The 26,940-nt window shown below is 42.8% G+C and overlaps 2 protein-coding genes across 2 annotated transcripts; both read right to left on the bottom strand.

The window, feature by feature from the left end:
* Positions 1-168: 168 nt before the first annotated feature.
* LOC106925649 (histone-lysine N-methyltransferase, H3 lysine-36 specific-like) lies at positions 169-22,914 on the bottom strand. The gene is made up of 23 exons (XM_015000092.2): positions 22,185-22,914; positions 20,734-21,746; positions 19,910-20,051; positions 16,798-16,970; positions 9,462-11,274; positions 9,231-9,355; positions 8,470-8,689; positions 7,851-7,954; positions 7,426-7,485; positions 7,152-7,343; positions 6,957-7,049; positions 6,729-6,852; positions 6,414-6,614; positions 5,182-5,361; positions 4,239-4,395; positions 3,954-4,159; positions 3,768-3,880; positions 3,413-3,682; positions 3,195-3,311; positions 2,945-3,086; positions 2,089-2,195; positions 1,759-1,963; positions 169-1,415 (listed from the first exon to the last, which is right to left on the bottom strand). Exons 2-23 carry the CDS (start codon positions 21,727-21,729, stop codon positions 664-666), a joined length of 6,492 nt encoding a protein of 2,163 aa, XP_014855578.2. The 5' UTR covers positions 21,730-21,746; positions 22,185-22,914; the 3' UTR covers positions 169-663.
* Positions 22,915-23,844: 930 nt separating this feature from the next.
* LOC106925648 (UPF0461 protein C5orf24 homolog) lies at positions 23,845-26,371 on the bottom strand. Its single transcript, XM_015000091.2, has 2 exons — positions 25,984-26,371; positions 23,845-25,739 (listed from the first exon to the last, which is right to left on the bottom strand). Exons 1-2 carry the CDS (start codon positions 25,986-25,988, stop codon positions 25,067-25,069), a joined length of 678 nt encoding a protein of 225 aa, XP_014855577.1. The 5' UTR covers positions 25,989-26,371; the 3' UTR covers positions 23,845-25,066.
* Between the last annotated feature and the right edge of the window lie 569 nt (positions 26,372-26,940).

Here is a 26,940-nt window from a genome sequence, read left to right as displayed (position 1 = left end):
CTTATGTTTTAATCAAAAATATTTTTTTCATGACTCATATTCGTTTCAATAAATAAAAAGGCTGCCTGTCTGATGTGCCATTACACCACTACACTTTCTGTAACTCCGTCTGCCCAGTAGGTATTTTCCTAATTTGCTCCGACAGATATTACAGAGAAACCCAGAATGTTTATCTGAAATGAATGACTCCAGTGGGTTTATTTTTCACTCCTCACAAACAGAGAAGGTACTGTTTCTGCTTAACTGTAACAGGGATTCAACGACTCCTGGAAACAGAAAGAGGACGGGGACGACGAGACAAGACGGCCTCATGATGACGGTTTGGTCAAACTTCTCACTCATTTCTTATATTACAAACATTTAAAAAAAAAAAAAAAAAAGAAAAACAAAAAAGGGTTGAACTATGTAAACAGTGTGAAAAGACAGAACAAATCAAGAGAGCACCAAACACAAATAAAAGTCTGGACAGGAATATAAAGAGACTGAGTGAGACAACAGTTCAGCCTTAGCACCAGCGCACATCCCCGCTGTCAGTCTGGAGACGAGAAGGCAATGCTGTACCACAGTGAAGGCAGTGCTGCGTTCAAGTAGGTACCAAAATATGGAACTCCTTCAGTCCTGTCAGCGCGTGGAGGGAGCTCCTGCTCAGCGTCACAGACGGAGTCACTTCTCATCGTCCTCCAGCCTCCCCCAGTCCTCCACCTCTTCATCATCAGCATCGTCGTCCACGTAGCCGCCCCACGTCCCGCACACGTCCCCTCCTTCCTCGTCCTCCTCTTCGTCTTCTAGTGCGTCGCTTCCGTAAGGCGGCTCCTCTTCTTCCTCCTCCTCCTCCTCCTCCTCCACAACCTCAGTCTCATTGTCCTCGTCGTCATCTTCGTCCTCCTCGTCGTCGTCCTCCTCCGTGTCTAGCCCGTACACCTCGCCGTCCTCCACCTCTCCGTCCTCTCCCTCGCGGGCGGCGCCGGTTTTCAGTTCGGTTCTGTCAGTGAGGTAGGAGGTGCTGGAGGGGACGAAGCTGGAGGTAGCAGTCTTTGTGTTGATGTAGAGGCGAGGGGGAGGCTCTCGGCCGGATGGAGCAGCCTCGGAGGGAGCGGAGGAGAGGGAAGCAGCAGAAGAAGACGAAGGAGGAGTTGCTCCTGCGGCGGCCGGAAGCGCTTCGGGAGGGACGGGCACGGCCATGTTCCCGGGCCTCATGGAGGCCATGTTGGGCACGTATTCCCGTACCTCCCCTGGTTCCAGTGGCTCGGGCCCGCACGGGTCGTGGTCGCTGCAGGACAACTTTCCGTCCAGCTTGGAGATGAAGAGCTTGCCTTCTCGGTGCTCTTTACAGTACGAGTTGGGGCACATCACGCAGAACGAGGCTGCCTCTTTACCGCAAACGTCACACTGATGCCATGGGCACTCCCATCGCCCTGGAGACAAGATCATTCATCACGTCAGCCATGTTGAAATGTGGAAAAATACTGAAACAGTTAGTGTGAGCGCAACATGTTTTAAATATTTAAATATTGTCTTCTTCTCATGTTAAACTTTACAAACATTTCAGTTTGAAACACATCCTTACTTTGAGTATAAATTTTAATTTGAAATGGTTATCACTTCAATCAATCAATCAATCAAATTTTATTTGTATAGCACATTTCAGCAGCAAGGCATTTCAAGGTGCTTTACATAATTAAAGAAAAAATAAAAACAGTATGTGACATTAATAAATAGATAAAAAGTAAAGATAAAAACACTTGTAGGTCTGCTAACCTGCAGGCCGCTTTGCCAAGTTGAGGCAGTCAGCGTGATAGACTTTGGGACATCCCGGCTTTTTACAGGACACTATCTGGCCTCCGTCGCCGCAGCTGAAGCATTCGTCTTCCCTCTCCTTCGTTACTTGTTGCTTGGTCTTCTTCTTCATGCTGCCCTTCCTCTTCCCTTCCTTCAGTTTCATTTTCTCCGCTGGTGGCTGGTTCTGAGTAAAGATGGGGAACGGAGCGGTTTGCAAAGCAGAAACCAAGTGAAGGTTAATCAGTGGTGAGTGTTATTTTAGAGTGATATTGTGATCAGAGGCACAGCGGGTTGAATATACAGTTTTACCTTTGGTCGGACCCCCAGGAAACCGCTACAGTTGGGAGCTCCACATTTACAAGCAGTCTTCCCGTTTCCACGACACTCCAGGTTGTAGTTGAAGGTCAGCTCAACCCCTGAAGTGAAAATCATACTGATGCTTTAACTGTCGAAAACAATTTCTACGCGTCAAGAGCAAAAATCACATATCAAAAGTCAGAAAACTTAGAAATCTTCTAAGAATGAAACATGAATAAGGGCTTCACCTTGCCTCATGGGGGTCCTGCAACTTTTAGAGCTCTGCTTCAGCACAGCTAAATCGAATATCCGGGCCATTAGCAGGACTCTGTGGAACCTGACTACACTCTGACAAGTCAATTTATACATTTGATTCAGATGTGAACTCATAAGGACAATGGCCGAGGAAGACTGGAGTTTGCTAACTCTGATTTTAGGGGAAAAAGGCATGTGATTTAAGAAAATGCTGTTTTCAAAACGTTTTAATAGTGCGGCTAAAGCGTCTGTCTAAAAATGTGTAGAACATTGAGACTTTCAGCTGCTTCCTTTCACTGACGGAGAACAAAATTACATCAAACTGTCTTTATTTTAGTTTGCAGGACTAACATTTTTGTCACAATTGTTTATTTTAATGGCAGGCTGAGTTCAACATGGAGCACTATTAAAATCCATGGTTAAGGTGCCAATCTGTTGAGAGAAACATTTCTCATGACTTCTTCCTCTTAATTGAACAAATTATCATATAAATCTTTAGCATCAAATAAATGTAATTATTTGGAGCGACAAGTCAAACCACAATTGAAAAGTTGTAAAAACTACTAATTTTAAGAAGGCAAAAAAAAAAAAAAATCCATTCAATCAGTGAAACCTTTTGGGATGTCCTGCAGAGCGAACAGCCCAACCCTGGTGTCCCCGTTCACAGTCCACTTCTGAGTCTCACAGTTTGGTTGGCAGCTATGGTTCATGAAACGTGCCTGGTTCCCTTTGGGTCCAGCATCGATGACCCGATCCTAAATTAACAATAAAAATAACAAGTTTAGTCCTCTGATCTTCTTCGGTGTGTTTGATCATTTATCCCATCTCCATGCTCCATTGACAGCTATTCGTTCCAGAATCACCTTGTCCAGGGTCAGCATGTAGAAGTTGCAGATGTCGTTCTCCTGAGCGTGTCTGATTCTGGCGCGACATTCTTCCTCGTCGATCACCTCCCCAACATATTCACTCACAAAAGCACCCTAGAGGTAAAAAAAAAAAATCAAAGAACAAAATGAGAAATGAGTAAAAATGTGTCAAAATCTCTCAAAAGAACTTTGGTGTGCATTTTTCCCCAATTTACCTTCTTGATATCAGAGACCGCGCGTAAACCCCACCCACAGGACAGCGTCCTGAAAATCTCCACGGTGGTGTACTGTCGCTTTGTAAAAGTCTGGTTCTGACATCGCTCCCCGGCTGCACACACTTGCGGGTGGCACTCATACATCAGCATGCGATTTATGCACTCCGAGTCCATGCCGCACGGGTTTTCGTCGTACGCCTTGCAGTTGCAGCGGGGGATTTCAGACAGGTCGGCAGTGATGATCTGCACCTTCCCAATGGGTCGGTTCACCTAAAGAAGCAAAGTGCCATTCACCAGGTGTTCAGTTTATCGCAGTCAGCTGGTTTTACCTCCAAACCGGGTCGGTTCAGCGTACCTTGATGTGCTTGTACGGAGGTGGTTTCTTGTCGTTCTTTCTGTCCTCCTGAAGCTGCTTCATTTCTCTCTCGGTCTGTAGCTCTTTGAAACGCTCTGCGGCCTCAGACAAGGCTTCAAGGACACAAATGCAATCTCAGCTGATGTCATTTATGTGCAGAATTAAAACACCAGCGAGAACACGTACCTTTCTTGTACACCGCGTCAGAACCTTTCCCCATTTTTTCGATGTTGTGAGTGTCACCCTCCATGTAGGGGAAGACTCTGGCTTGGTACGTCCACACGAAATCTTTGGAGCCAAAGAACTGCACCGGGAACTCCCCCACTTCATGTTTCATCCTCAAGATGTTGTTTGGGACGTCTTTGGTCAGACACACTTCAGCGGGCCACCACCTGAAGCATCGGGCCGGGTTTCAGATACCTTTCCTGTTGCGTTGAGCTGTTGTGTGGTGAAGAAAGGTTGCGCCCTTACCTGTATCGCCCCCATTTGACCCAAAGGATGTCCTTCATGCGAGGTTTCTTTCCGGCTTTGCAGTCGTTGCAGAACCAGCTACCCTGAGGCATCTCTATATTCAAACATTCCCGATGGAAAGCAGCAGGACAGGATTCACAGCACAGCAGACTGCCTCCTGTACAGTCGGGAAAATACGAGTTCTTCAGTATAAAGAGGAGATGCCGTCCAAGTCCTGTGGATGCTACATTGATCATCGGCCCTCCGGCCCTGTACTTAACAGCTGTTTGTTCTGATATGCTGAGTTTTGTCTGAAAATATCGCTTTGCTTTACGCCCAGTCATATATATTTTATCCTCATCTGTTCAAAGAACATTTCTCCAGAAGATCTGCAGCTGATTTAGATGAAACTCTGCAAACTTACAAAACAACAAAGCATTGCACTATCCAGAGCAGAAAGCTGTCAAAACCTCTGCTTGTTGATGATCTGCTAATACTGGTTGTGATGCCTTTTCTGGTCGACTTATTCTTACGAAATAAAACAGACTATGATACATAATCACACCACAGTCACTGCAATTGACATCCTGCTGGGCACATAGCATTTTTCTTATGGAAGACTATAAGTATAAAATAGAAAATCACTTTAAATCACCACTTATCGAAGTAGGTCTAAAATATTTCCCGAGCCAGTAAGATTTGTTGAATGATCAGTATGAAACCCCCTAAAAAAGTACAGCTACTAAATCAGCTACTTTCTCTCTTAAATGCAGGCAACAAGGGTTTATTTTAAATTTGACTTCATTTGTATTTGAAAGTGAGAAATCTGTTGGCTTTTTGTAGACTCGAGGGGAGATTTTGTCTAAATTTACGACCCGGTTATGCATGAAACCCTACAACTGAGTTTGTAGTTTCTTTTTACCATGACCGGAAGCTAAAACTTGAGACCTGAGCCCAGACTGACCTTCGGAGCAGACAAAGCACCAGCTAACGTTTATGTGTTCGTGGTTCTTGCAGCCTTTGCGAGGAGTGAAGTGGTTGGGACACAGGAAGCTGTTGTTGGACAACACCAGGCTGCCTGCTGCCATGCAGTTGTCGTTGGGGTGATAAGCTACGGGACAGCGGACGCATCGAGCCAGCCGACCTGAGAAACGAAACACACAGAACGGCTTCATCCACGCACAGAACTGTAGCCCAAGTTCAAGTTTAACACAGCTGACACTGTTGCATGGGATTAAATGCTTTAAATCAATTTACTATTTCACAGAAACATTAAATTGTCGGGACACTGAGTGACATAACAGCACCAAATACTGAGTAAGCAACTGAAAAAGAACCACAGACGTTTAGACATGGAAAAAAATATGTATATTTTTAACAAATCATAATTATGTAAAAATGCTGAAAACACTGTAGAACTCTATCTATGCTCTTATTTTTCCACCAAAGGGTTTTAAATTTGTAAGAAGAAAGTAAAAATACTAGAACTTGCTCAAGGTGATTATTGGTAAGGAAGAAAAGTTATCAAATACTTTAGGACTTTATTTAAAAATCAGCAGAATTTTAAAACTATGCATTTAAGACCTTGAAGATTATGCAATCTCTACCCTTATCCAACGTTAATTATTGAATTTAACTCAACCTTATTTTCAAAGCGCCGATTCACAACACACAACAATTCAATCCAGTCACGCAGACAGATTCAAAGTCATTAATTGATATTATTCATGAAACGATCTGGTCAAGCTCAGTTTATTACTCAAATTGGTTAAACAAATGTGTTTTCTGATTTAGACTATAACTTTATTTAGAGATGTCTATGATTAGCATGTAAAACCTGCAATTGGTTGGTTTACCAGGAGGTGGCAGCAGAGTCAAAGGGCCACTTCACAAGTTGTCCAGTTTCAACACTTTCCAAGCCAGGAACTTAAATATTTGATTTATTCTAGTTCAGATGTCTGGAGCCAACTCTTTACTGTTAAGAAACTTATCTAAAATACAACTAATTTACTATCTTAACCGTAAAACCTGACCATTTTTTCAAATGTGATGTTGCTGCCAAAAATAAGAGCTTCTATCTTATCTGAGTGAAGGCAGCCAGCCAACCATGTGCTTCAGTGTTCAGCGTGCTAACCATGTTGCTCCTCTACAGATGCGGTTTGATTGAAATGACGGGGGTGGGGGGGGGGGGTCTACCTTTGGTGCTGCAGGCGTTGAGAGGGTTGGTGATGTGGCATGACAGGCAGACATGCAGAGGGCAGCGGAAGCCCTTGTTATGTGGCTGGGTGGGCGAATACGCCATGATGCAGTCCGAGTGGTAAAACTTCCCACAAAGGGGGATGATGCAGCGCTTCACTCCGTTATCAGACTTCTTACACACAAAGCAGTTATGAACACCTGAAACAAAACGAAGTCGATGAGAATCTGAAGACTTGTCGTGCTTCAGGACAAACCGCTCGCGGTCGGTCGCGGGGTTTTTAGGTCCTTTGTGAGTCGCAAAGCGAGACCCACCGGTTTTACATTCCTGACAGAGGAATTTTCCTTTGGGGGCCACAGAGAGGCTGATGCACTGCAGGTGAAAGGCGCCGAAACACGGACCGTCGCACACCAGAAGGTCTCCTGTCTTCTCACACACCTGTAAAAACACACAAGCACACAAGAGGCACACTGATAATATACCTGCCACTAACGCAGAAGGTGAAAATAATCACGTCACAGCCAGCGTGAAGGTCATTTCACCTGGCAGACGCTCTCCTTCAAAGACGCGGCTCCTATTTTTCCCTTAACATCACCCTGGGACGAGAGACTGTCATTCAAACCCGCCGGCATGACCTAAAGGAGATGAATATCGTCTAATGTTACTGAAGCAGTCAGAACAGATGGAAACTTAAATTTGATTCTACATTTTGCCTGGAGAAAACACAGCAGGGGCACCTCAGGTTTAGGAGTTAGTGTTCCAGTGTGTTCCTCCTGTTTCTCCTCGGTGCTGCAGGGCTCCGTCTCAGCCTCCTGCTTCGGGGTCTTACACCGCTGAGGGCTCGGGGACCTGCTCTCTGGACGCTTGGCGGCTTCAGCAGGGACGGACGATGCGCAGGGGGAAGATTTCTCTTTCGTCACGGATGCAGCCTATCCCGCAAAACACAAGGATTAGAGTAACTAAACAGAACTTCAGCACGTTACAGTAAATGTTTGGTGATTTCATGAATACCTGTGTTTTCTTGACCAACACTTTTGCGTCTGGGGAAATGCAGAGTTTCCGCTTAGATTCCTATAACAAAATATAAATATTCAGGGTCCAGGAGTACAGAGCCGTACTCACTACAATTTTGTGAAGTTACAGTAAATCTCAATGTATTTTATTAAGATTTTATGATTAAAAAATAAAAAAAAAACGCCATATAATTGTGCAATTTTTTGTAAATGGAAGAAAAATGATACTGATGGCAACTGAGGGCTCCTTGCCATCACCCTAATCTTTATCTTTCTCCACTTCAAACCTAAATCTGCCGGCGATAAGAATAATTTTAAGCCTTCGCGTAAAAACCCAGTAAAATACATTGAGGTTTACGGAGAAGAAGCTCAGAGTGTGAATACATTTGCAAGGCAGTGTAGTTTTAGATTTCGTAGACATACCTTTTTCTTTGAGGAACCTGACGACACTTCTTCTATGGTACACTCCATCGCCTTGTGTGAGAGTTTTCTGGGCCTCTTTCTTTCTTGAAGAGATGTTCCCGAGTCTGACATTAAAAACGATTCAGGTAAGTCTCAAGTATTCACATGCAGAAACTGACATTCAAAGACAGACGACAATTAAAATAATGGACTTTTGAGATGTAAAAACATGAGACCAGTATATAAATAATTTCAGAATTGTTTCTAAGTACCATATATGATGAAAAAGGACAACTCCCAAGGTTTTGGTCTGCAGTACCTATATCAAGCCAGTAGGTGGCAATAACATCAAATCTCCTCAATAATCGCTTTGTTTTTTAACTGTTTACTTTTTTCCTCTAAATTAGAAGGTTAATTGAAAAAAAGTGAGAGGAAAAAAACATAAAAATGGCCCCATTGTTGTGGGTTTGAGCTCAAAAAGCAATAGTGATCATATGGGAAGGCTCATCTCTATCACCGCTCTACTAATCTCCTGATATCCAGTTCAAATGGGAACACCACAAACAGATCTAAGAAAACTCGAGTTGCATGTGGATGAGCGGTGAAAACCTGATGAGAACAGGTGGAGAGTAAGACTCACCACACTCAAAAGACAGATCTGTTTCCTCTGCTGTGTCTGCGTCAAAGCGGGGTGGTGCTGTGACAGGAGACAAAGGTGGTGCTGGAGGAGAAAACTCTTCCTGAGACGGACTCGGATCCATCTTTACCCGAGCCTCTCCTGGCTCCGCTAAAGACGACGTTGAGGTATCCATGGCTTCTGTAGCACTGAGATCATGGAGTGCCGTAATCCCTGAAGTGTCCTGCACACAGAAACATGCGACGCAAAACACAAGTGGATAGTAAAGGTATTCACACCTTCGGCACATTTAGTCACCTTACAACAGCAAACTTGCTGCGATTTTATGTGACAGACCAAAACAAAGTAGTGCTGAATTCTGATTTAAAAATCTGAATTAAGCCCCTTTTAACTCTGATAACCGTAGATAAAATGAAGTGCAAAACCCAGAGTGGCTACATAAAATACACTACTCACATTTTAGTTTTCATTTGTTTGAAAAAAAGAAAGTTAAAAACCATGTAATCTTTTCATTCTACTTCACAGTTACCTGGGTCTCTAATAAAATACGCTGAAGTTTGTGATCATAATGGGACAAATTGTGAAATACGTCTACTTAAATGTACAAGTTTTGTACAGTTTTATAATTTACTTATGGTTTTGGGCTTTTCTTTGATAGCTGTAACTAATTATTTATTGAAAAATCCCCAATCTCTTGTTTCTTTTTTTTGTTTGTTTTTTTTATCTGTACTGTAGGAAACCACAACCCCAAAAACTTTCCTCACCAGTTTGGAACAATCTGCCGTGTGTTTCTTTGACCTCTTTTTTGTGGAAAATATTTGTTCATACTCCTCGGTGGACTCCAAGAGCCTCTTGGTTGGTTTCCGGAGACGTTTGTTCTCAGATTGTCCTGTGTGCAAAAAAACAAACACTTTGATATTTCAAAAAGTATCGTCTCAGTAAAAAAAGAAAAAAAAAAACAAAAAAAACTATAAAGCACTTTGCTCAAGTCTTACCGGCTGTGCTGCTTGCATCTGAAGAGTGCGAGTCATTCTCTGTGTGCGCCTCGAGATCTGGAGAAGCTCTCATTGTCGGAGAACCCTTCATCTCGGCAGGTGCCTCGGTCTCAGCGGACCTCTCGCTCCCAGCTGCCTCGGTCTCAGCAGCTTCCTCAACCAGCTGCCAGCGCTTCTTTGGAGCCACAGCTATTTCCGAGGACTTCTCCAGGTAGCTGGTGGAGGAATCGGGGCCAAATGGGTCCGCTACAGGCTCCGTCGAGCCAGACTGGACGCTGATGAAGTCTCTCTCGGGAACATCCAAACGCAGGTCAGGCGTTGTGAGCTTCAGTTTAGACGGAAGCCTTTGTTTTCTGCGCTGCTTCTCCGAACTCCCGACCTCAGCGTGAGAAGGAAAGTCTTCACAGTGATGGGTGTCGACCGAGGCGCCCGCTTTAGTGCAGAGTTTGGTTTTCACCGGCGTGCTTTGGCTCAGCGTAGGTTTCTCCGACTGCCCGTTCTCTAATTTGATCTGAAGAGGTAGACCTTCGCAGGAGCCTCTCAGCGGACCACCTTCTGCTGCGGTGGGGATCACCAGGGGTTCCTCCTTTATCAAGGTAGCCGACGGCGGCAGCACCAGCGGTTTGCCTTCTTTTTCTCGAGTGTCGTGCATGTCCTTTAACAGCATCAGAATAGTGCTAAATTTGTAATTGGAGTCAGGCCGAAAGACACTCAGCTCAGAGTCACTGTTGTTCTCCATCACTAGCGATTTGAACCTTAATTCTTTACTATCCTGAAAGGTGTCCATTGGAGACAGAGACAGAGAGGAGGAGGTAGATAGATCTGACGGACTGTTTTCCGCCTTGATTTTGACCGGCTGCTGCGCGGGCCGAGTCATCCCCTCGCACTTTGACCTGACCACCGAGCCGTTGTGAACTGGTTTCTTATTCAGCTTCCTCGCGCGACGTTTCGGAGAGCTGTGGTTAACAAAGGAGCAGGTTTTGCTGGGGTATTTCCGATTTGGAGACAGTTCAGCTTTGACGGCAGCATCAGCAGGAGTTTTTCCGAAGCAGTCTTCAGGAGGAGCTTCTGCTGGGACTCGGCTTGTGGCTGGTCCATCTTTGTGATTGGTCTCTTCTGCTGCTTTCAGAGCCTTTGTTATCAGACGGCTGCTGGCAGAAAGAGCCCCAGAGTGCTTTTCAGTGGAACCTTGGGGCACTTTGCCCGGCCTCTGCTCAGGGTCTTTAGAGGTCGCTTTGTTTTGAAATATACAGGACAAATCAGACAGATCCGAGCAAAGGTTTAGTTTTTTAGATGTCTTTTTCACTTTTACTGAAGCGTGCTCCTTTCTGCCCGTGGCGTCGGCATCATATATTGGAGAAAGAGCTGTGCGTTTAGGTCGATTCAACATCGGAACTGAGTCCAAATCGGCATAAGGCGAGTCCTTCGGCTCCTCTTTCAGTGCACGTGTTGTTGCATGAAGCTGACCAGCCTTGTTGGCTGTTTCCTTTCCACCAACAATATGACCAAATATGTCCGACAAGCATTTCTTCTTCTTTTTGAAAGCTTTGCTCTTATTGCCGTGTGCTGTGGAGTTTTTGAAGAGATGGTGACCATTCCCGTTGGTCGCCGGACCAGGTGAGTTGGGTCGATTTGGGACAATGGAGGCGGAGGGGGCCTCTAGCGGCTCTTCGGATGAAGGAAGGCTGGTCGGATGTTCTTCTCCATTGACAGGTAGTGAAAGTGTGCTCTCACTGTTCCTCTGTCGACTAGGGAGCAGATACTCGGCTTCGGCCACACTGACCTTCCACGCGGTCAGCAAACTTTTTGGAATCTGCCCACATCAGAATTTATGCTTAGATATGTTTTCACAATAAGAGAATAAAAGGTACAGTCGTGGAGAAAAAGAAACACAGTTCTTTGAATTCTGAAGTTTCATATATCAGGAGTCAGGGACAATTTTATTAAGGGGAGGAGGTTTAACAGCTTTTAAGGTTATTTAAATTTACTGTATATGTACTAAAACATAGAACAGATTGCACATTTGTGTTCATTAAACAAATGTGAACCAAAACTGGAAAAGCGCTGTCTGAGAAACTAAGTACAGCCCTTCCAGCTTAAAACAGATTTAAGAGGGAAAGTAGCAGCCAGGTTTTGATAGTTAAATGAATAGGGCTGTAGCAATACCATAATTTCACGATACAATACGATATACGGTATTCTGGTCACGATACAATATGTATCATGATATTTGTTGAGCAATACAATTCGCTACGATTCAGTGCATTTTTATGATTTTCAGAAAGATTTTAGAAGGACAGAGTGATTTTAGTGACATTTTGTGTTCCAAAGACTGAAAACTGATTAAAAGCACCAATTACACAATACCTGACTCTGATTGGACAGTCTAACAGTCTGCAGCTCGACAAAATGAATCAAAGATGCAGTGAGAGAATTAGTTTCTGTCATTTAATTCATGAGGATTTGACATAAAACTCAAAAGTTTAACAGACTGGGGAGATTATCACCCTCTGTAGACTCTCAATATGCAAATGATTGCACTTATGTTTTTTCTTTTGGACACTGTGGCTGCATTTTGGAGTAAAAATGCAGCCAGCTTTTAATGCAGTCTTTTGGACTATGGGGAAAAAAGGCTTTTCTACCTTGACTCCCGGAGTTAGCCGTGGCTGTAAGCTGTTTACTACTAACTGCTAAAGTAGTGGCTCCGCCTCACCCCGTAGTGATAAGCCTCCCTGCAGCTACGCAGCGCCGCTATTCCCCTGCTTGGATCTCCGAGTAGCTGCCTCTCAGACTGCCAGCATCTCATAGTACTCTCAGTCTCTGATACTTTGTCTGTTGCTAATAACAATGATCGATCAGCCATTGTTATCATGGGAATCCTCACTGCGCCGCGGATTCCGGCTGGGGTTTTTCCTCTTCGTCTTCCTGCTCAAAACACAGCGCCGCTGCGCGCTCGCTTCGGATGTTATCAACCCATGTTCATTCTTCAGGTAATCCTTTATGTACAGAACAGAAACCGCTAAGCTAAAAACTAATTACGAAGTGAATGCCACCAGTTAAAATTTGCATTAATTTCGCGATCTCACTGGTTTTGCAGCTGCTCCGTTCGCGCCGCTTCTCCTTTCCGCTTCTCTTTCACGGTTACTTGCGTAACTTTACTTCGTTTCTCAGCAACAAAATACAGCCCATCGTTATTTATTGAAGATTTTACATTTCCAAAAACACAGGAATCTAATGTTTCGTTTCGTTTTGTACGTTTGGAAGGTCATTCCCTCTCACATAATCGGAAAAGCCGGGGAATGGCGGCGCTTTTGACATTTCTCTGACATTTGGAAAAATATGGTTCACAAATTTTAGCATAACTCCGGTTATACTTGGCCTATTAACACAATTTAAAAACTGGTGTGTAGTTTATAATTTGCACTTTAAGCTGAAGTTGAAAGTGAGAATGAGGGAGGCGGAGTCTTCCTGCTACGCTGTAACAAGCTAGACGTTAAAAAGAGATATAAGGCTGTGGACCCCTATGGTTTAATGGATCGATACTCGCGGATGAAAAATCGATACTTTCCGAGGGCGGAAAATATCGATATATATCGCCAAATAGATTTATATATACAGCCCTATAAATGAACTTGATTTACTTATGAACCACAAGTCTATCAAAGTGGTAACTTTGGCCATTTGCTCACCTGGAGCATACAGGTGTAGGTTACACAAAGCCAAGAGGAAAACACATCAGCCATGACGTGAAAGAATCAACTGTTGTTGGCAATCAATCCTTTAAGAGTTATTCCATCTTTTCCAAGCAAGCCAAGCAAGTGGTGGAAAATTTGAGACATTTTCCAGTCTTTTCAGAAAAGGAGGTTCCATCAATTTCAGACCACAAAGGGCTCAGACAAATTGAATCTCAAGCTTTTCTCAGGCATGAGAATGATAAATGTTACAGTTAGTAAAAGTAAAATTATAAAAAAAAAGACTGAATAAATGTGGTTTGTTTGGAAAGGCTGCCAGGAGAAAAAAAAAATGGTTGCACCATCAGCATCGGTTGTGTTAATACTTTGCTAAACGTATAGAGCTGTCATAATATGCACCAGGACAGATGTCCATCAAAAATAGAGACTGATGCATGACAGACATGTTTTCTGTTTTCTGTGCAGAAAAAGACTGCTTCAGACTGACTGATTATATGATCAATCAATAATCTCAAATGTTTTGACCATAAAAAAATATAAATAAAAAAAACATTTGATAGAGCCTTTTACAGTTCGTTTTCTCCTCCAGTCAAGTTGAGATCAGAAAGCAGAGTTAATAATGGTTGTGAAATATATAGTGTTGGTGAAAGAAAGCACCCAAAAAAAACCCCTGAGAAGTTCCAACTTGATACTAAGAAAAATACTTGACACTTGCTGTGTACAGACATAATGCTCGCTCACTCACTCAGACATAGACACAATGGCGGATCGTAAAATAAGTCAGCAGAGAAACTAATTTCGAAGGCAGGAGAAATTCTGAGCAAAAAAAAAAACAGACTGAAAGAGAAAACTGTAACAATGCCTCTGCTCTTAAACAAAAACATATGAATGGGAAAGTTTCAAAGATGGATGCCTTTGTTGCCGTATCATTCACATTAGGGCTGTTGTAAACGAATATTTTAGTAATCGAGTAATCTATCGATTATTCTTACGATTAATCGAGTAATCGGATAAAAAAAATTATAAAATGAAATATTGGTAAATCTGGCATAATACCAATGTTACTATCAGATATCAATATCAGTCCAATTTTTCATATTTGAGCATCCCTAACAGTTGCTTTTTTGTAGTTTAGAAAACTAACCTGTAACAATAATAGCTCACTTTCTAAGTTAACCAGAAGAAAAGTTATAGAAAAATCTGAAATTATATTGAATTTAATAACAAAGAGGCAGGCTCACAAATATGCTTATAAAAATGTCTACAATCCAGCTTTTAGTTTATGTATTCATCTTCAGTGAGTTTAATAGATTAATTAAACTCACCTTGCCACCTAACCTGTCACGCTTTGGGTTTGAAAATACGGGAAATGCCGCCTGGAGTGGGAGGAGAGGGCGAATGAACGAACGTAAGATGGATGGAGGGGAGGAAATAGACCAGCGGACTGACGAACCGTTAGACCGGGGGACGAACACGGGGGGAAGCAATACGGGATATTTACGACACCTTCACTGGTCACACTCAGAAACTCATCTACCAGCCATGTACGATGCGCTCCGCCACCCGTTTCTTCAGACCGGGATATGAAATTTATTGTGCGGTTCGTCGGTAAAGCTACATTTACACGGTAAGCATCAGCTACTCAGCCGCCCGCCCTGTTCAGTCTATCCGCTCACCTCAGCGCTCTTCCCGCCGTTCGCTTTCAACCAGCAGCCCCGGAGGAGAAATGCTGCCGTACTCCAGGCATTCCCCCAGTCATTTTAAGGATGCTTATTGGTTCCCCAAAAACGATAAAAAGTCGGGCATTATCATCAATCAATAAAATCCCCATGGGCCAATCTTGAAGATTGGACTTTATGCCGCTGAGACTTAGCTTTTGTCAACAACTCAGAGGCGGAAGTGAGAGCTCCGCGCAACGCAAATGAAGTCCCGGCCGGAACACGGTACGCTAACTAATAAAACATAAATTAACGAAGCTTCGAGGCAGGTAAATTTTCCTCGAGGAATTTTAGTAATCGAGGTACTCGAACCATTCGAGGAATCGTTTCAGCCCTAATCACATCTCCAGGATTTTCAAATTAACATGTCGTGGTCATGTCAATTGGGGTGCATGCTTTCATTTTATAGTAGTTCTTAATTAAACAAGGATTTATTTTAGTAGGGTTATTACTTTTCTAACTGTCCTTTTTATTCATTTTCACATATGTTGTACGATTAAAATAGATTGTCTATAATAAACAAGGCTCCTACCTCAATGTAGTTCGGAATTTAAAATAAATAAATTACAGTGATGCCTTGTGTTCTTTAAGAAGCAAAGCAAAGAATTAATACACTTTTTTTAGGTTTACTAGACAGGTTAGGTATTTTTGCACAAAGTATCGGTATCGGTTCGGTATCACCGATACCAGCTTGAATTTTACTAAATATTGGATCGGAAAGAAAATTGATGGTATCGAACATCACTAGTGAGAGGAGGGAGGAGTCGCTGGTGCTGAAACCAGTGCAACAATTTGGGCCACTACTATTAAGTAGCTGGTCTAAAAGTGTCATTTTCTTATCATTTTGGAAGTCATATAATACGCAGTGGTTGAAAATTAACACTGCGCATCAGCCCTCCCTAATGTGAAACATGGTGATCATACTGTGATTATGTTTTTTTTTTCAGTAGGTACAAACAAACTGGTCAGAGTTGATGGCAGATGGATGAAGCTAGAAACAGGGGAAACCTGGATGAGAACCTATTGGACATTGCAAAAGACTAGAGAGTGAGTTCAACTACCAGCAGGACAACAAACCTGAACAAGAGCAATGTTGCAATAGTCAGATCAAAGCATATTCAGGTGTTAGAATGACCCAAAGTCCAGCTTAATTGAGATTCTGAGGTGAGATTTGAAAAAAAAAAAAAAGACTTTCACAGATGCTCTCTTTTTGATCGGACTAAAATTGATTGATCTATTTTGCAGAAAACGGTCAGAAATTTCTGTCTCTATATGCGCCAAGCTGGTAGAGATCGATCACAGAAGACTTGCAGCTGTAGTGGATCCTTCTCCTCCTTCCACTTCACAGCCATGAGTTTACTGTGCTGCTCGCTTAATATTCAAATCATATATGTTGGAATTTGTGGCTGTAACTTAACAAATATGAAAAAGAGCTATTAACACTTTTGAAAAGCTCTGTATGTTCTAACGTTCCCTCTGTCCTGGTAGACAGGCTCTAAAGTCTGTGTTCCTCCCCATGTGGGCCTGAAGCAGAGACAGACTGTGTCTGAGTGGTTAGAGAAGTCGTCTTGCGATCGGAAGGTTGTAGGTTTGATTCCAGCCTCCTCCTGGAACATGCACTTAAACCCATATTGCCTCCTGCCGCTCTACTTATTGGTGTATAAATGTGTTTGAGTGCAAATGGGTGAATGTGACTCTAGTGTAAAGCACTTTGAGTGGTCAAAATGACTGGAAAAGCACTTGTTCAGTTAATTTACAGATTTAGTCACTGTGGACAGTGCACACATTATTTGTTCAATAAATAATTACTCTGTGAAACCTGTATGTAAAGATCAGATTATTTTTTAAATGTCCTGATAGGTAAAATTCTACAATTCAAAGATACTGTACTTTCTTTTGACCGTGACTGTAGATGTATTTATTTACCGTATACTTGTAGTCCTTCTCCTTCTGCTTTCCCCTCCGTCTAAGAACAGGCAGCTCATCGAACTGATGTCCCCCTTCAAATGGTAGAATGACGCTCCCTGGAACCCAGGTGCATTCAGTGACCTCGCCTACCGTCTCCAGGAAATACATCCGACAAGGACGATTACTTGGTACTGAAGGGGTAAGAAAAAAAAAAGAGAGTGAGAGAAATGAACAGCAGATTAGTTGCGTTACACACAGACAATAAAATTTATTTAGTGCCAATTAGCCAGTGAGATCAAATGTTTCACAGAGATGGCTAAAGCTGCACATCATTAAATCTGAATATCATATTTTACTTTTGTGAAAAAAAAGTGAAATTTCTTCATTATTTCGATTACTACCAACAGTGCTAAATTTGTTCCTTTTAATCTTTACAGTAAAGACTTGCAGTTAATAAGAACTCCATATTAAGTTTCTTAAAAAAAAAATATATATATATATATATATATATCATGGGCGTAGGTTTGGGTAGGGACGGTAGGGACATGTCCCGACCAATATTCACGGGATATGAAAAAGTCCCGACCAATTTTTGCCATATTGGCTCAAAGAACGTGGATCTACGATCTTTGATTAGCAGCAACAGGCGGTGCGCGGAACGGAAGCTTCTTAGTTTGACATTTATTATGAGCCTCCGAGACCGTGTCGGAACTGTGCTGTCGGGGGGGGGTGGGGGAAGGGGGAGTCAGTTGAATCGTCGGACGTTCTTTGATTAGCTGCAAAAGGCGGCGGCTAGCTGGGCACACGCGTCTCCTTCTGAGTCTCTGAGACCATGTCGCCACCAAAATAGAAAAGGACAGACATTAGAAGTTATTTCGCTACGTCGGCTGTAAGTACAGTGAGTGGACCCATAAGTTAGATATCTATCACGCAACGCATTTGTTGTAAAGTCCGGTGTTTAGTAAGGTCAGCACTGAATGTGAGGTAGAATAGGTCTGTTAATGATGTAATATTTTTTCACATAGGATGCTCAGACAGCAGGACAAGGGGCAGAGCAGAACGATGGAGAGGTGGCTGGAGCTTCAGGGCTCCAGGTGAGGTGTTAGTTCTCAGATATGAAATATACTGTGAAATTATCTCAGTAAATATGGCATTTGAAGTGTTAGTCTTAAATTAAGTTAAGCTAGTGTGAATACAAACCAGGTTACGCTTTGTTTGCTCTATAGGAGGCTGTCAGTGTGAGTGCCAGTGACCAGGGAGTATCCAGAGGATATTTCTTTTGATCTTACTTGTAACGTTTGCTGAATTTTGTAAAGGAAAAAGTAAAGTGTTCTTGAACTGATCTGCTGAGTATGACTGTATCTGGTTGTATACACAAGATGTATGATATGGTTATGGTTGGGGGGAGGGGGTTATTAAGCCAATGTGGTTTCCCCCCCCTTCTCAAAAATGTTCGGTGCTCTTCGGCATTTCACTGTGCTGCTGGCGGGGGGGGGGGGGGGGGGGGGGGGGTCAAGGTCCCCACCAAAACTTAGACCAAACCTACGCCCTTGATATATATATATATATATATATATATATATATATATATAGGGCTGTTGTAAACGAATATTTTAGTAATCGAGTAATCTATTGATTATTCTTACGATTAATCGAGTAATCGGATAAAAAAAATTATAAAATGAAATATTGGTAAATCTGGCATAATACCGGTGTTACGATCAGATATCAATATCAGTCCAATTTTTCATATTTGAGCATCCCTAACAGTTGCTTTTTTTGTAGTTTAGAAAACTAACCTGTAACAATAATAGCTCACTTTCTAAGTTAACCAGAAGAAAAGTTATAGAAAAATCTGAAATTATACTGAATTTAATAACAAAGAGGCAGGCTCACAAATATGCTTATAAAAAATGTCTACAATCCAGCTTTTAGTTTATGTATTCATCTTCAGTGAGTTTAATAGATTAATTAAACTCACCTTGCCACCTAACCTGTCACGCTTTGGGTTTGAAAATACGGGAAATGTGCCTGGAGTGGGAGGAGAGGGCGAATGAACGAACATGGGGTGGAGGGGAGGAAATAGACCAGCGGACTGACGAACCGTTAGACCGGGGGACGAACACGGGGGGAAGCAATACGGGATATTTACGACACCTTCACTGGTCACACTCAGAAACTCATCTACCAGCCATGTACGATGCGCTCCGCCACCCGTTTCTTCAGACCGGGATATGAAATTTATTGTGCGGTTCGTCGGTAAAGCTACATTTACACGGTAAGCATCAGCTACTCAGCCGCCCGCCCTGTTCAGTCTATCCGCTCACCTCAGCGCTCTTCCCGCCGTTCGCTTTCAACCAGCAGCCCCGGAGGAGAAATGCTGCCGTACTCCAGGCATTCCCCCAGTCATTTTAAGGATGCTTATTGGTTCCCCAAAAACGATAAAAAGTCGGGCATTATCATCAATCAATAAAATCCCCACGGGCCAATCTTGAAGATTGGACTTTATGCCGCTGAGACTTAGCTTTTGTCAACAACTCAGAGGCGGAAGTGAGAGCTCCGCGCAACGCAAATGAAGTCCCGGCCGGAACACGGTGCGCTAACTAATAAAACATAAATTAACGAAGCTTCGAGGCAGGTAAATTTTCCTCGAGGAATTTTAGTAATCGAGGTACTCGAACCATTCGAGGAATCGTTTCAGCCCTATATATATATATATATACTGGTGTAGTATATATAGTATATACATACTACACCATACTACATCAGTATGAATATATACTTTTACTGCAGAAATATGATCATGTGTTGACAACACAATCACAGAGAAGACTGTTGTTCAAAAGACATACACTCAAAGAAAGGTAAGCCTCAAAAGGTTATTTCTGTATACAAATATATTAATAGAAAGTTAACTGGAAGGATAAATGTGGTAAAAAGGGAGTACCAACAGCAGCTATAACCAATTTTGTTTAAAATAAGTTATCTTTGTCATGCTTTTCAGATTTAATCTTCAGATCCTCTATTATATTATTATATAAGAATTGATGGTTATTAAGTAGTTACATTTTATTTTAACAGCATATCTGTCCACAGAACATAAAAATACAGAAAAGCAATCAGAACTCACCTTTCATTTTTGTGTGGATCCCTAGGTTTGGGTCACAGAGGACCTGGCAGGGCCACCAAGGTCGTCTGTTGAATTTTGCCCACACCAGGTCTCCTTCCAAGTACTTCACAACAGGGAGAAGTTTTTTCTTCGGGCTGTTGGACTAAAATCAGCACAAGGAAAACAATTTGATGTGAGACAAAGGCTAAAATGACAGGTCATCTTGTTTCAAATCAAATCAAAACAGTGACAGAGCGCTATGGGAAAGCACATGTTGCTACTCTTTCAGTGTTAGATTTCATCAAGGTACGTTTCATCTAAAAGTGTATATTTCAGCATATATTTTTACCCCAATTTGAAAAAAATATCCAGTTTCTTTCTGGTGAAAAACAACTGGTGATTTTCTTTGAAGACCTAGATTCTAATTTTGAGCGATTAAGATTAAGTTTCTAGACACTACAAGAGAGAAAGGAATGCAGTGATCTTAGATAGCTTCTGACTCCATTAGAAAACAAAGAAATAATAGGACTATTCTCATTTTTACATTAAAGCATATGCCACTGAACTATATCCGAGTTTTACTAAGTTAAAAATGGTTTTGCTTTATTTGAGGAACAGGGGAAATACTTCATATTTTTCTGTATTTATTACCTAATCAGAGTAGATTCTTATCTTTGGCTGACTGATTGGTGTGTCACTATAAGATATATTTCAAGTGCTACTTTTAACAGAGTCTTCCCCTTGTGGATGAGATTTCTCCACTCTAATGCATAGCCAACACAAACAAATGTCCATTTGGTTGCACAAACAATGCAAAACAAATTCCCCACATGTGTCCAACTCACGTTAGAGTTGGTGCCAGCTGGTGAGACAAGCCCAGGGTCAACAGGAGAGGTGAGTTCGACTTCGCTGTCCGACTCCTCGCCCACATTCCACCCGTCTCTCATAGTGATTTCTGGCAGTGCACTGGGGCTTAGTGTGGGGTTAAGTTCAGAAATAGTTTTGGACATCAGATTAAAAACTGTGGGTTTGTATGCTCTTCTCTCTGCCACTGAGTTGCATGTGCTTTTGCTTCCAGTGACACTTCTGTCCTGGGTCGTGTTTGAGGGGAGCTGAAAAGGCTTGAGGTCCTGAACGCCGCCGTGCCCCTCCTCCTCCTCCTTGATGTCACTGCTGTCAAACAGCATGGACCCAAAATGCAAGCCCCGATGCTCCCAAAACGCGATGGGCGCGTCGGGGATGCGCTCGAAGCTGTCTGGACTGCGAGGGGAGAAGCCGTTCCTGCTCCCGTTTTGCAGGCTTTCAAAGGGCTCCATGTCGTCTGTGCCAGGGGATGAAGGTAGCTGGATGGGCGGTGGCTCAAACCCCTCATCTTCATCAGTGATCGAACTTGCACAGTGCAAGTTGCTCCTGGGGTGAAAGTCTTTGCTGTTGAGTGAGGCGTTCATGCGCTGCGGTCTCCTCTGCGGGCTGTAACCTCCATGCAGAGTCTCGAATGGCTCCATGTTGTCAGTGCCAGGGGATGGAGGCAGTTGGACTGCTGGTGGCTGAAACTCGTCATCGTCATCATCAGTGATTGGACTTGCACAGCGCAAGCTGCTCCTGTCCTGGGGGTCAGCATTCAGGCGCTGTTGTCTCCTCTGTGGACTGTAGCAGCGAAAACGCTCCAGCTGATTGTATCCCAGGAAAGCAGACTGTGGCAGCTGGCCTGGTCCACGAGTCACAGTGCCACATTGGCTCCTATAAGAAGTGCTCAGAGGGCCGTTTCGGGCCCTCAGATCTGGCTGGCTGGGGCCAAACACTGATTCGACCCTAGGACCCGGTCTGTATGACTGATTCATGTTGTCATCCTTATATCCTGTTAAGCAGAAACAGACACTGTTAGGTAAGGGAGGTGTGACGTTTAATTCTACCACAACAAACATAAATCCGAGCAAAACGACAGGCTATCCAGCCTGCAAAGAAACTTATAAAGCGAAGACTGTGCGCACACACACCATGATAGCATGGCCTCCATTGTAAAAGGCCAGCTCAAGACAAAACCCTAAACACGTCCACCGGTGAGCTCCGTCTACACGTTTCTGTTTGCGAGTTATTAGAAAAATAGCGCCGCTTTGTCTGCTAATTGTGGGTCATGGCGATCACCGAGACTGTAGTGAAGATGGTGACACTGAGCCATCACAGAAAAAAAAAAAAACCACCAGAGCGGCTCACACAAACAAGCTACGACCGATCATAGGAAGCTACTATTAACTCACACATTGTCAACACGTGGAAAAAAGGGCGAAAAACCCACCATTTGGAGGTCGGTCACCGTCAAACCAACACCGGATCTTTGTTGGAGTGACACAAAGCGACTGCTTTCCTCGGCTTTGCCTGCACAATCCCAGCTGCAGCAGCTCTGATAGTAGTAGTAGGCCCAGGCACAGCTCTCATTCTCGGCACTTCATCGCCTCATCAGCAGCAGCGGCGACGGCAGCAGCGACGGCCCTCCTCTTAGAAACTGTCAGCTTTACAGTGAAGAATAAGATTAAATCTGCTGCTACCCCTTGAGAGCCACGACCGGTGTCTCCCTCTGCCACAGCAGATTATTTACTACATATTTTATCTTCGTGCTAGTCGAAGTGCCCCCGGTTATGTTAAAACAAGCCCAGGCTGACTGTGTTGGTGAGCAGCAGCCAATCGGCTACCCAGCTACCCAACCCCCCGTCTCCGCAGAGGGCCGTGACACTCGCTCACTACCGCACACACTCATGTAAATACGGGCGAAAGCGCAAGCGCGCGCGTTAGGACGTCCAGGTGAAGTTACTAAAACTATAAAGTGGCAGTGATAAACTCTGAGGAGTTCACAAAAGAATGAGGTGCCTCGGTGTTTTTGAAAGCAGACTCCGGGTGTGTTGTTTTGTGACCGAGCAGAACGGTTTCCATGCCACTTTCAGAGCCAAACACACGGCCTCCCCGGTCAGACCTCACTCTGTGCGCCATGTTGTCTTCCCACACAGAGGACTGGCAGGAGGAAGCAGGCCGACAGGCAGGCGCAAAGGAAAATAAAAGATAAAGACAAGCGGCGAGAGCCGCTGCGCCGTGAAAAGTTATTGTTTTCTGTTTGCTTTTAAACAGCGATTTATCTCTTAACGAGATCACACAAGCATGTCCTGTTACGCAGACTGAAATTATTCACAGATTCAAAAGCGCAAGTATATGTAAAAGAGCGCACAGTAGGTTCGAGTCCTCTTTAAGGATCACACAAAAACCCCGTGATTGCTTCATGCAGCTTATCCACGCATTTTTATATCTTACCCTATTTAAAAGTCCGAAATGTTTCTGGAAATATCCGGGGGTAATATCTATCAATTTAAACACGATTTACATAACAACATCGCCCAGTTTTATTATGAACCAGCTCCTCCTTTATACATCCCTGTAAAACGCTGTATAATAGTGTCATAATCACATCCGTGATTTAACTTGACTAACTGTAAATATAAGGATTTATTACAAAGTAATAGTTATTATCAGAAAGGCGAAAGCCCCCTAGTGGCTACATAGGAGCATTGAATATTTTGTAATGGGTGGTTAGAAGGGGCTTTTTATGTCCTTGGAGCCAAAAATAAATAAAATCCATACTAGAATTTTATGAGTTGAAGTATATTGCTGTAGCAGGACTTTAAATTTAGGTCAGAAAATAAATCTTCATTCCCTTAAGAATTTAAAAAACAAAACAAATGTGTATGAGATTGTTTCAATAGCAGAATAAACCTAACTTGCATGTTTTTGGGCTGTAGAAGGAATGGAGAGAAAGGCTATACATGCACATGGACACCCTGCAAAGCTGCAAGGTAACAGAACTAACTACTGATGAGTACTATATGGTAGTCAGAGTGGTTGAAATTCTAATAAATAGGTTCAAAAAGGCACTGCAAATTGGCAAAGGGGTGAACTGAGCTGGAGCCACATACTTGAAAAGATTTTTATTATGGTTTCACATACAGCACATTAGGATTTATTATATAATCCACAATGCATATTTCTAATTTTCAATAGTGACAAGAATAACTACATAAAAATGGAAGTGCTTATGATAAGTCCAATAACAAATAGGAAAGACATCTATATTTACAAAGTGCAGAAAGAACATATACTGTGCTCAAAAATTAGTAAGTTATAGCAGTTGAAGCTAATTAAAAATTTAAACACAAATTGTTTGAAGAGATGTACCGATCAATTCGCCACAGATGGTAATTTTCTTTTCTGTTGTTGTAGAACCAAGACTAATAACTCCCACCATTTTCAGCCCCTAAATGTATTAAACAACTGTATGTATGCACTATTTAGCCTCAACAGAAATCACACAAATTTAGGGACAAATGCTTTTATACTTAAATGGTGACAATCTGTTTATAAAACAACCTGGAGCCATTTTTTGTCCTCGTCAATGTGTCTTCAGCAAGAAAATCTGAATCAATCAAAACTGAAACTGGTAGGTCAACCCTAACTGCTTAGCTTTGGTGCTGGGTTATAAAACAAAAATAAAACACATACTGTACAAGTATAGACTAGTTTGAAAACATTTTCTGTCAAAGAAGTGAGCTGGTTGATCTGTTTCAGAAAGTAAAACTAGAACAAAAACACAAGCCATAAAAAAAATGTTCTGGAGTCAGGGCCGGCTCAAGGATTCATGAGGCCTGAAGCAGAGTTTCATTTGGGGGCCCACCTTCAATTCATCATAATGTCCATGATTGGCTGCTTGGACAGTTTTACCTTCTGCCTTCAACTAGCTTGTATTTCAGTTGACTAGTGAACGAACATTAATTTGTTTGGAGAAAAAAAAAAAAAACTTAATTTTTTTTTCTTCTTTTTAAGAATTTAACATGGTCACCATGTTGTGTAAATTTAATTTGGGTTCCTAAGAAGATTCAATTTTGCCTTATACCTTGAGCTGGCCCAGACTGAGGGAACAAACAACTCTGACATAAAGTTTGAATTGCTACTTATGACTTTTTTTGCTTTTTCTGATGATTTTTTTTGTTTTTTTTTGCATGCATGTATGAATTAGTGCATCTGTAATTACACTTTAATTCACTTATTAGATGTGAGTGATAGATGATACAGTTTATTTAAAAAAAAAAGTTTTCTGACGCATGCTCATGCAACCAAATAACAGAGACGTCTGTTGAGCTATTCGCTGGGTTCATCCACTTTGCTGCTGGCGTCACAGAGATCTCTACTTTCCATGATGGCGTACGGAAAAGGCGGAACATCACTGCCAGGGAAGTCCAGTTTCTTGGGAATGCTGCAGTTGCTCAAGTCAAGTGTTTTTGCAGCATCACAGCCAAACTCCAGCTTTTTGAGACGAGCTAGACTCTTGATGCTGCCGGGCGGCCTGCCTGGGCTGACTTTATATCCCGCTGCCTTGGTGGTCCCCAGGGGTCTCCCTGGGCTGGTTTTGAATCCGGCCGCTCTGGTCGTCCCAAGTGGGCGTCCGGTACTTGTGCGGTACCCAGCCAACTTTGTAGTCCCCGAAGGCCTCCCTCTCCTCCCTGATTTAACAGTACCTTTCTTTTTCTTGGGGCCATCAGGCGCCAGGGCCTCGCCGACCCCGATTCTCGCCGCCTGTGGTTGGAAGTCACCTTGGTTCTCCTGGAGCTGGCATGTCATGGCTTTGTGTATTCCCTGCGGCAAGGGGGTAAGACTGGCGAGGGACAGCTGCAAACCAGGGTTTGACGGAGAGGCATAAAACTTGTTGGAGTGGGTGCCGCATAAATCAAAGTGGCTGGCTGGGTGGCAGTCCTCTGCCAGCCCACTGATACAGAAGTCACTGGTGCTGCTGCTCAATCGGTGCATCATTTTTCTGTCGGGGTGAAGAGAAGTGGAAATAATGAGGAGAACATGTGTACACTGGCAAGTACAAGCTGAAGCAGCTTACTTTGATGAAGCACACGGGCCTTTTTTTTTTTCAGGTTGCCACACAGAACATTAAGGATGAAAAACAAAAAGCAAAGCCAGAGTTTCTAAAACTATAACTTTCTCCAAGTCAAATAATCACTGTAATCAAAGCTTAGCCACTAATAACACATAAACGGATCAGCTCGTACCTCATTTATTGTTGGGTGTTGTGTTGGAACGGGTTAATTCTGTCTCGTAAAGGTTTGTCCCCTCTGGAAGCAGCAGCATCATCTTTGTTCGGGCGCTGCGCACCCTACGCCCCCGGTGTTCTGACCAGAGCTCCGTCCGGAAACAACGCCGCTCTTTGCAGTTTATTTATGGCCTGGTTAATCCTTGCTGAGGAGGGTTAGATGGGACCGGCAGCCATTTTTGACCCGAAAAAAAAAAAATTAATAAAACAGCATTAACCGAGCACGCATGCGCAAAGGCGGGTCTACAAGACGTAGAGGGGATCAGAGTGACGTAGCGAGGCTCAGATCAAATATAACTAAGACCTTTCTGACTGTTGCAAAGCAGCTACATCACTATTAGATACTCTGAAGCTTTTGTCTAAATACTGATATCAACCTCATGACCATTTTCATATTTCATCATATTAACAAAAAGTTAGGTGTGTTTTAATGCAAATTTAAACAATACATTTGCAATAAATTATTGTTTATTGGCTGCTTCAACAGTCTTAATGTAAACATGTTTCCAACATGTTTATATATAAACTAGATTTGAACATGTAAATACAGAAATTTTTGGCTATGCTTCTTTCAAATTAGGTCAAGTTTATGATACGCATCTGTGAACAAAAATTTGATAAAGGTCCCGACTGATAGCTCTGGAAGGTGAACCTCTTCCGAGTCATTTAGTCTTTTGAAAACTCTAATCGACCATATTTCAAGATTTTCCTACATTTAGCTCAGTCCATCTTTCATTTTAGTCTGATCAGCTTTTCTATTGTTGCTCCAGCAACCCCACAGCATGACGTTGCCACCACGTTTTACAATGGGGACGGTGTGTTCAGGGTGATGTGCCCCTTGCCCAAGCAAGACTTTTATCCCCTCCTTGATATTGCTCTCTAAAAGCCAAATTTGTGGAATGCACAACTAATAGAT

The sequence above is a fragment of the Poecilia mexicana genome, unplaced genomic scaffold (assembly GCF_051168715.1).
Source record: "Poecilia mexicana isolate PSO_F unplaced genomic scaffold, ASM5116871v1 scaffold_10, whole genome shotgun sequence".
NCBI lineage: Eukaryota > Metazoa > Chordata > Actinopteri > Cyprinodontiformes > Poeciliidae > Poecilia > Poecilia mexicana.
The sequence above is the reverse complement of the archived record's forward strand: the minus strand, read 5'-3'. Positions and strand labels throughout refer to the sequence as shown.